This window comes from Cottoperca gobio, chromosome 6, assembly GCF_900634415.1.
Source record: "Cottoperca gobio chromosome 6, fCotGob3.1, whole genome shotgun sequence".
Classification (NCBI taxonomy): Eukaryota; Metazoa; Chordata; class Actinopteri; order Perciformes; family Bovichtidae; genus Cottoperca; species Cottoperca gobio.
This window is the reverse complement of record NC_041360.1, coordinates 26,368,087-26,377,772: the sequence shown is the minus strand read 5'-3', so window position 1 is coordinate 26,377,772 and position 9,686 is coordinate 26,368,087. Positions and strand designations below refer to the sequence as shown.

Here is a 9,686-nt window from a genome sequence, read left to right as displayed (position 1 = left end):
TATTGTGGGATTTGATTTCTTTACATAAACTGAATAATTGACTTTTTTTCACTGCAGAGTCTCTGATTAGTGTCTTCCCCCTCAGGTGTGTACGCAGGCATTAAGTTCTTCATCATCGACTTCATCTTTAAGAGTTGTCCCAAGCTGAGGCAGCGCTTCGACACGCCCTACATCATCTGGACCAACTTACCCACCGACCTGCAGCTGAAGGAGCGCGGCAGCAGCACGCTGAGCAGACGGGTCAGTCACCTTGTGACGGGTCAGTCACCTGTATTGTCAGTCAGATTGTAATTACTTCCCTCTAGCGCCTCCTGCAGGTCAATCTCCGGATCAGATCTGACCTCATTTTTTAAAGATTTCACTCAAATTTTGCTTCTTTTACCCAAAAATTGTTTTAGTTTGCCTCCAAATTTGATGGTTTTTACCTGAAATGAGTTGAATTTTGTGTCTGTTCCTGAGTTTTGTTTTTGGATTTTATCTGAATTTGTGGATTTGTGCTTCAGGTTTAACTGAACAAATACTTTAAAGTGAAACTTTAGTCATGTAGTGTTCAGACACTTCAGGTGCAGTCGCTTGTCTCAGGAGCAGCGTTTCCAGATGTACGATCACCATCGTATTTGTACGATAACTTTGCCCTCAAAACAAATATTTTATACTTTTATAAACAATTTCTTTGCAGAACTGTAGCTGAGAATTTAGTGAAATGTAGCGTCTCAACACAGTATTTGTGTTATTAATATTTAATCTTTATTCTATCTCAGTCTCATTTAAATGTTGATTATTTTCCAAGACAGGAAACAGTCTGACAGAAACAACACAATAAAGTTAACAAAGGAATTAAAGTTACAACATGATAAACATCCATCCATCGTCTACCGCTTATCCGGGATCGGGTCGCGGGGGCAGCAGCTCCAGTAAGGAACCCCAATCTTCCCTTCTCCGGGCCACATCCTCCAGCTCCGACTGGGGGATCCTGAGGCGTTCCCAGGCCAGTGAGGAGATATAATCTCTCCACCGAGTCCTGGGTCTTCCCCGGGGTCTCCTCCCAGCTGGACGTGCCTGGAACACCTCCCTAGGGAGGCGCCCAGGTGGCATCCTTACTAGATGCCCGAACCACCTCAACTGGCTCCTTTCAACGTAAAGGAGCAGCGGCTCTACTCTGAGTCTCTCCTGATGGCTGAGCTTCTCACCCTATCTCTAAGGGAGACGCCAGCCATCCGTCTGAGAAAACCCATTTCGGCCGCTTGTACCCGTGATCTCGTTCTTTCGGTCATGACCCAGCCTTCATGACCATAGGTGAGGGTAGGAACGAAGATCGACCGGTAGATTGAGAGCTTTGCCTTCTGGCTCAGCTCTCTTTTCGTCACAACGGTGCGGTAAAGTGACTGTAATACCGCCCCCGCTGCTCCGATTCTCCGGCCAATCTCTCGCTCCATTGTCCCCTCACTCGCGAACAAGACCCCAAGGTACTTGAACTCCTTCACTTGGGGTAAAGGCTCATTCCCTACCCGGAGTAGGCAATCCACCGGTTTCCTGCTGAGAGCCATGGCCTCAGATTTGGAGGTGCTGATCCTCATCCCAACCGCTGCACACTCGGCTGTGAACCGATCCAGTGACTGTTGAAGGTCACAGACCGATGATGCCATAAGGACCACATCATCTGCAAAGAGCAGCGATGAGATCCTCAGGTCACCGAACTGCAACCCCTCTCCTCCACGACTACGCCTCGATATCCTATCCATGAAAATCATGAACGGGATTGGTGATAAAGCGCAGCCCTGGCGGAGGCCAACATTCACGGGAAACGAGTCCGACTTACTGCCGAGTATCCGGACACAACTCTCGCTTTGGGCGTACAGGGATTGGATGGCCCTCAAAAGTGACCCCCTCACCCCATACTCCCGCAGCACCTCCCACAGTATCACCCGGGGGACCCGGTCATACGCCTTCTCCAGATCCACAAAACACATGTAGACCGGATGGGCGTACTCCCAGGCCCCCTCCAGGATCCTTGCGAGAGTGAAGAGTTGGTCCGTTGTTCCACGACCAGGACGGAATCCGCATTGTTCCTCTTCAATCAGAGGTTCGACTACCGGCCGAACCCTCCTTTCCAGTACCTTGGAGTAGACTTTACCAGGGAGGCTGAGAAGTGTGATACCCCTGTAGATGGCACACACTCTCTGGTCCCCCTTTTTAAATAGGGGAACCACCACCCCGGTCTGCCAACCCCTAGGCACTGTCCCAGACTTCCACGCAATGTTGACGAGGCGTTCAGGAGTTCCTCAAAGTGCTCCTTCCACCGGCCGATAACCTTCTCAGTTGAAGTCAGCAGGGTCCCACCCTTGCTGTACACAGCTTGGATGGTTCCTCGCTTCCCCCTCCTGAGGTGCCGGATGGTTTTCCAGAAGCACCTTGGTGCCGACCGAAAGTCTTTCTCCATAGCTTCTCCGAACTTCTCCCACACCCGCTGCTTTGCCTCTGACACGGCAGAAGCTGCCGCCCTTCTAGTCCTTCGATACCCTGCAACTGTTTCCGGAGTCCTCCCGGATAACATAACCTGGAAGGACTCCTTCTTCAGTCGGACGGCTTCCCTGACCACCGGGGTCCACCACGGTGTTCGAGGGTTACCTGCCCCTTGAGGCACCTAAGACCTTGAGACCACAGCTCATCACCGCAGCTTCAGCAATAGAGGTTTTGAACATCGCCCACTCAGGTTCAATGCCCCCAACCTCCACAGGGATGGCTGAAAAGCTCCGCCGGAGGTGTGAGTTAAAGATCCCCAGGACAGGGGCTTCCTCCAGACGTTCCCAGTTCACCCGCACTACCCGTTTGGGTTTACCAGGTCTGTCCAGAGTCTTCCCCCACCCCTTGATCCAACTCACCACCAGATGGTGATCAGTCGACAGCTCCGCCCCTCTCTTCACCCGAGTGTCCAAAACATGCGGCCTCAGATCAGATGATACGATTACGAAATCGATCATTGACCTTTGGCCTAGGGTGCTCTGGTACCACGTGCACTTATGAGAATCCTTATGTTCGAACATGGTGTTTGTTATGGCCATTCCATGGCTAGCACAGAAGTCCAACAACAAACGATCGTTCGGGTTTAGATCAGGGAGGCCCTTCCTCCCAATCACGCCTCTCCAGGTGTCTCCATCGTTTCCCACGTGTGCGTTGAAGTCTCCCAGCAAGACTACGGAGTCCCCTACTGGAGCCCCCTGCAGGGCTCCAAGAAGGCCGAATACTCAGAACTCGGTTTGGGGCATAGGCACAAACAACAGTCAGAGTTTTCCCCCCCCCATAACCCGAAGGCGTAGGGAGGCGACCCTCTCGTCCACTGGGATAAACTCCAACAGTAGCGGCGCTCAGCCGGGGGCTAGTGAGTATCCCCACCCCAGCCCGACGCCTTCACCTCCTGGCAACTCCGGAGAAGAATAGAGTCCAACCCCTATCCAGGAGTACGGTTCCAGAGCCAAGACTGTGCGTGGAGGTAAGCCCCACCAGATCCAACTGGTAGCGATCCACCTCCCGCACTAGTTCCGGCTCCTTCCCCCATAGAGAGGTGACGTTCCACGTCCCCAGAGCCAGCCTCTGCTGCCCGGGTCTGGTCCGTCGAGGTCCCTGACCATCACTGCCACCCATGTGACAGCGCACCCGACCCTAGCGGTTTTTCCCATGAGTGGTGGGCCCACAGGATGGATGGATGGGAGGCACCACGTAGCTTCTTCAGGGCTGTGCCCGACCGGGCTCCGTGGCAAACCCGGCCACCAGGCGCTCGCTGTCGGGCCCTCCCTCTGGGCCTGGCTCCAGACGGGGGCCCCGGGCTTCCTCCGGGCAGGGTCTCTCCTTTCCTTTCCCTTTCTTTCATGAAGTCGTTTTTGAACCATTCTTAGTCTGGCCCCTCACCTGAGACCAATTTGCCTTGGGAGACCCTACCAGGAGCACTAGGCTCCAGACAACACAGCTCTCAGGTTCATAGGGACACACAAACCTCTCCACCACGATAAGGTGATGGTTCCCAGAGAGGAACATGATAAACAACAAACTGATAATAAAGATTTAAAATGTCCCAGGGGAACATGAGACTCTAGTTTGAGAGAAGTTTTCTGCACCAGTCAGGAGGGAGAGCAGCTTGTACTGAAGCAGGAGACTGATACCTTTATGTTGACTCCTCCTGATGAGGAAAGTGACCACCAGCTCCTCTCTCACAACTCTCATGTAGCTGAGAGCCAAGATCAGAACGGAGGCAAGCATGGAGACTCAGGCTCAACTAATGCAGAGCCAAGTCAACAGACTCTACATCATGAAAGCACAAGTCACAGTAACAATGTAGACAACCCTCACCTGTCAGAGATGCACTGTGATACTCACACAGGTAAACAGCCTTTAAAATGTGACACGTGTGGAAAAGACTTTCAGTATAAATCATCACTAGAGAAACATCTGAGAATCCACACAGGTGAGAAGCCATATTCTTGCAACACGTGTGTTAAAAGATTCACTCAGAAATCATCATTGAACCGTCATATAAGAATCCATATTCTTGGAAGACTTGCAAAAAATCACTCCAGCGTAATGATACCTTGAAAGTCCACATGAGAACGCACAGGGGGGAAAGCTGCATAAGTGCAGCACAGAGGGCACTAATACTTATGTATTTTTACATAAGTAGGATCGTTAACGAGAATTATTCCTGTAATGGTCCTGGATCTGAAACAAGCCAGTGTGTGGAGGATGCACTTCCCCTCTTGTCCTGCAGGGGGCGACACACAGACACCTGCTCCTCACCGACACCAACGAGCTGCAGACGAAGAAGAGATTTGGAGGTTTTGGAGGCAACAAAACAAACCGCTGCATGGACACAGTTATCTCCCTGTATATACTATCCCGAGAGAGTTTAATAAGTGTGTATGTAACCACATTAAGACGGTGAAACAGTTCTGTGTGTCTACATGGACACCAAAGCGCCTTCTCTGCTGAATGCGGTTCCTCCTTACGGACATGTTATAGCCAGCGAGAAATGGAGGAATTCGTCCCTCATTCAAAGTTTAAAGGGTAATTAAATGTTTATTTTTTATTACTATTCATTCATTTATATTAATTCATTTTATTAAAACAGCCGAATGACAACATTTTAACATGTAACGTTTGCTGACGTCTGTTACAAACTTGTGCCAGACGCCATTAAAAATATCGATGTTTAAAGTTAGTTTCGCTTAAATGCAGGTAAACATGCCGTTTAGAATATCACTGTTCAACCTGTTTCTAATACTTCATACAATCTTCAATTCGGCTCAAATGTCATCAATTTAAAACGGTTTAATTTAGTTTTATTAAGCCTAAACTCAAACAAAACAGAAAATGTGAATATGTCAACCTGGACTGAAAATGGTGCGTTTCCTTTGACTCTCTGACATGTTCTGTACTAAATGATTCATTAAGATCCGTTTCACATGAATCGATAGTAAATAAATGTTTAGTTGCTGCCCTACACCTTTGTTACATGTGTTGGCCAGACTAAGATTCATAATGAACATTAAGTTTGATGTAAGGATTCTATTTCTTTGGTTGCACAATGTACATTACATTATTGAATGTGTGCTTCATGCGTCCTCCAGTTTGTGATATCTTTCATGTTCTCTGCTCACAATAAAAGCTTTAAAAGTCTGTTGAATGCCAAATGCTCCCTGACAAAGAAGATGGAACAATGACATGTTCTTGTCTCCGTCTTTGTTAAATACTAACAATGTTTCAGTCTCAAAGTAAAGGAAATGACCTCGTGAAGAATTTGGCTGCAACTAACCTTTTGTTTCATTATCGAACAATCTGCTGAATATTTTCTAGATGAATCGTTTGATCTATAAAATGTCAGAACATAGTGAACAATGACTTCCAGTCTCTCAAAGTCCAAGTAAATGTCTTGTTTTATCACTTTAATGTGATATAAAACAGAGAAAAGCAGGAAATCTCCACATCTGAGACGCTGAAAGCAGCATTTTCTGCCATCTTTGTGTAAAAAGTGAGTTTCCAGTTGATGTATTATCTAAACAGTGTGTTATTGTTCTGTCGATGGACTGATGCATCAGTCGACTGATGGTTGCAGCTCTAATGAGCTCTGTTTGTGCTGTAGGTGGAGGAGTGAAAACCCTCTTTGAGAATGAGCTTGGCGTGGCAGATTTCCACCTGCCCAACAAAAGCTGCATCCTGTACGTGTCTGAGTGCGACATCATAGCAGGAAACGGCTACAAGAGGAAACTGGTTCGCTACAGAAACGTGAGTTTAACGAGACAACAGACGAAGCCGTTTTGCTGATGTTGTTCTGGCTGATATGAACTGTGTCCCTCTTGTTTTAAAGAGCAGCAGCAGTTTCCAGGAGCTGGTGTTGGTGGAGAACACCAGACTCAGTGAGCAGTACTTCTCTGCGGTGCAGAAGTTTGTGGTGTTGGACCTCGGATTGACTCTGCTGCCGGTCAGCGGGCAGACTGAGGCCTCGCAGCTCATCAGTCAGATGGTGAGTGATGAAGACAAACCAATAAATACAACTGTGATTCTTTGTACGGCTTCTTTAGAAACGTCCTCTTATCTGTGTCATTCAGTGTCCCCTGCTCTTCTTCTTTAAGCAGATGTTTGTTGATGACATGATGTATCCTCACTATTCTCACTGTTTCCTTCTTTCTGCTCAACTCCAGTATTAAGGAGGAAGGCTTTGTTCACACTCATATCAGGACTGCATGTGGCATTCACAGCCTGCAGGTGCACAGTTGATGACACATTCATGTGACACAAGTCCCATTTGCAGGATTTGTAAAAAGTCTTTAGAGTTTGGAAAATGCTTCATTTGAAGCGTTGTGTCTTCAAGGTCAGGAATACGCTTCAAACTGAATAAACTGCTTCAAAATGCTTCATTTCCAACAGAATCTCATGTAAACCAAAAAGGTTTTACTGTTGAAATGAAACAATCCCGTCATCATGTGTGTTTGTTGTCTCATCACAGAAAGCAGATCCACAGATAAGCATTAAATAATCATGATCCAAAAATACAAAGTTAATATGAACACAAAGACAATATCCACTGATGTGTGTGTGTGTGTGTGTGTGTGTGTGTGTGTGTGTGTGTGTGTGTGTGTGTGTGTGTGTGTGTGTGTGTGTGTGTGTGTGTGTGTGTGTGTGTGTGTGTGTGTGTGTGGTGTGTGTGTGTGTGTGATTCTGTACACTCTGCATTTATAGTGACACTGTAGACGTGATGATGAAGCTTCCAGAGTCTGGAGAGCTTTTACTTGATGTTCCTTGAAAGTGCTTGAATTAGTTAAAAAGCTGCATGAACCTGCATTTGTGTGTCTCCAGGTTGACGGGGAGGGCAGAGAGAACCCCTTCAGGAGCAGGAGTTCCTCTCTGCTGTTGGACCCACTGGTCCTGGCTCTGGTGCAGCATGTCCCTGGGGTCGGCAGGGTCAAAGCTCTGGCCCTGCTGCAGCACTTCTCCAGCATCCACCAGCTCTGCAACGCCGCCCCCGACCAGCTGGAGCACATTGTGGGTCAGGCTGCGGCTCAGCAAATCCACAGCTTCTTCCACAAACCCACTGCTGCTGGAAGCTGAAGGCTCCAGTCTTTATTGAAGCAGGAAGGTTTGGATTTAATGCTCATACAGAAACACTTTGGCTCACATGGACACCAACTCTTTATTTGATTTCTAAAAGGAATGTAACATTGCAGCGTTTCTGCAAGTGTCCAAACTTTAAGAAGCGTTGTCTACTGTTGACCAACCGCCCGACATCGCTGTCAGACAGCTGACATGGCTTCAGATGGAGAGCTTGGACATTGACAGGTGTTGTCATTTGGACGCTGACTTTGCTGTCCTGTTTATCAACTTCTGTTTGTCTCTGTTTGTTTTTTGCACTCTGCACTTTTGCATCCACACAATAAATAAATATCCGTCACTTGTAGCATCAATTGTCCCTTTTATACCTTTTGAGTTCTTCCTTTTTCATTCTGGCCAGATTCTTGCCAATACACAGCCCGACTGTAAATCCCATCTGCACTATGTTTACACCTGAGCACCTGAAGCTGCCAGTGACACAGGAAGGTTGAAGAGAGAACATCAATATGAGTGAGTAACATCAGGCATCAAGTGATAAATATGGTGTTTGTGCAGCTCTGCATAGTATATGAATATGTAGGAGAAGCTCATTTCCCCAGGGCTTATCTGCAGTCCCTCGTATAACTGTAGCATGTGGCTGTTAGCTGCTTCTTACTTATTCAAATCATAGTAAGAAATAAAACTGATGAACTAATGGCAAGTAATACCATCACAAACCCTCTGGTTCTTGTTAACATCATATATAATATCAATATCAATAATATAATAAAATAATAACAGAATTCAGGTTTGAACCGCAGAAAAACAAATAATAATAAATAATATAATAATCCTGCTACCCTTATATTGTCATTAGAGTGACGATATTTTTAAAGCAGGTTAAACATGTTTAATTCCACTTTAATACTGAATTCAACACATTCAGTACAATTGACTGATATATTCGGAGCTCAGTTCAACATTTGTCCTGAGAGGAACTTCCTGTCTGCGTAGAGCTGAAGGTTTTCAGTTTCTCTAAATATTATCAGCTGTCCTGCTTTACAAAGACAGACAGCAGTAACTACACAAACAGGAAGTTGAGAGGAACAGTGGTGCTTCTAGAACAACATCACTGGGGGGGCCTGGCTGGGGCCAAGTGTTCTGTCAGAGGGGCACATTCACCCGGGACAGAAAAGACGAAGCAGTGTTCAAGCCTTCACTATCTTTAGTTACGTATAAATAATCGCCCACAACAGAAACAATACCATGATTGGTATGTTCCTGACTGATGACAGCATCTCTGCAGTGATCATTCATGTTATTAACGTTGTCATTCGGTTTCCTCTCATTTCTTCACTGTCTCTCTGTGTGCACCTGGCCTGTACCACTACACTCGCTGTCTGTGGAGCGTCTGCCCCCCTTCCTTCTGTCACATAATGGTATGATCCTAGTCTGTCCTCCCATGTGATTGTCCGCATGGTGTGCCCATCAAAATAAAGTCCCGCCTCTGCCTGGATCCCCACAAAAATCAGTACTTTTTATTATTGTACAATCTTCGGGAGGGGGGCACAGGTGGGTCCAGACTCAGTGTTACAGGGACACTGGACCCTGTTGCCCCCCCCCTCTGGAGAGGAAAGGATTATAAATTCAGGACTACTGACCAAAGTGTGGAACACTTCTAGAAGTTGTCAAATGTAAACAGAGAAACACGTCTTTAGAGACAAACAGAGAGACTCGTCTTTAGAGACAAACAGAAAGACTCGTCTTTAGAGACAAACAGAGAGACACGTCTTTAGAGACAAACAGAAAGACACGTCTTTAGAGACAAACAGAGAGACACGTCTTTAGAGACAAACAGAGAGACATCGTCTTTAGAGACAAACAGAGAGACACGTCTTTAGAGACAAACAGAAGACTCTGTCTTTAGAGACAAACAGAGAGACACGTCTTTAGAGACAAACAGAGAGACACGTCTTTAGAGACAAACAGAAAGACTCGTCTTTAGAGACAAACAGAGAGACACGTCTTTAGAGACAAACAGAGAGACTCGTCTTTAGAGAGAACAGAGAGACACGTCTTTAGAGACAAACAGAGAGACACGTCTTTAGAGA

At 46.7% G+C, this 9,686-nt stretch overlaps 1 protein-coding gene across 1 annotated transcript; it reads left to right on the top strand.

Annotated features, from left to right (window-relative positions):
- The first annotated feature begins 4,765 nt into the window (after positions 1–4,765).
- LOC115009237 (Fanconi anemia core complex-associated protein 24-like) lies at positions 4,766–7,942 on the top strand. The gene is made up of 4 exons (XM_029433106.1): positions 4,766–5,055; positions 6,131–6,273; positions 6,356–6,511; positions 7,345–7,942. The coding sequence occupies exons 1-4, from the start codon at positions 4,953–4,955 to the stop codon at positions 7,594–7,596; spliced, it is 654 nt and encodes a 217-aa protein (XP_029288966.1). The 5' UTR covers positions 4,766–4,952; the 3' UTR covers positions 7,597–7,942.
- The last annotated feature ends 1,744 nt before the right edge of the window (positions 7,943–9,686 follow it).

What these genes read in the sequence shown, in the direction of transcription:
- LOC115009237 (XM_029433106.1), top strand. Translation starts at nt 4,953, where the DNA reads ATGGACACCAAAGCGCCTTCTCTGCTGAATGCGGTTCCTCCTTACGGA. An exon ending in AACTGGTTCGCTACAGAAAC is followed by an intron (nt 6,274 to 6,355) that starts GTGAGTTTAACG and finishes CTTGTTTTAAAG; the next exon opens with AGCAGCAGCAGTTTCCAGGA. An exon ending in CGCAGCTCATCAGTCAGATG is followed by an intron (nt 6,512 to 7,344) that starts GTGAGTGATGAA and finishes GTGTGTCTCCAG; the next exon opens with GTTGACGGGGAGGGCAGAGA.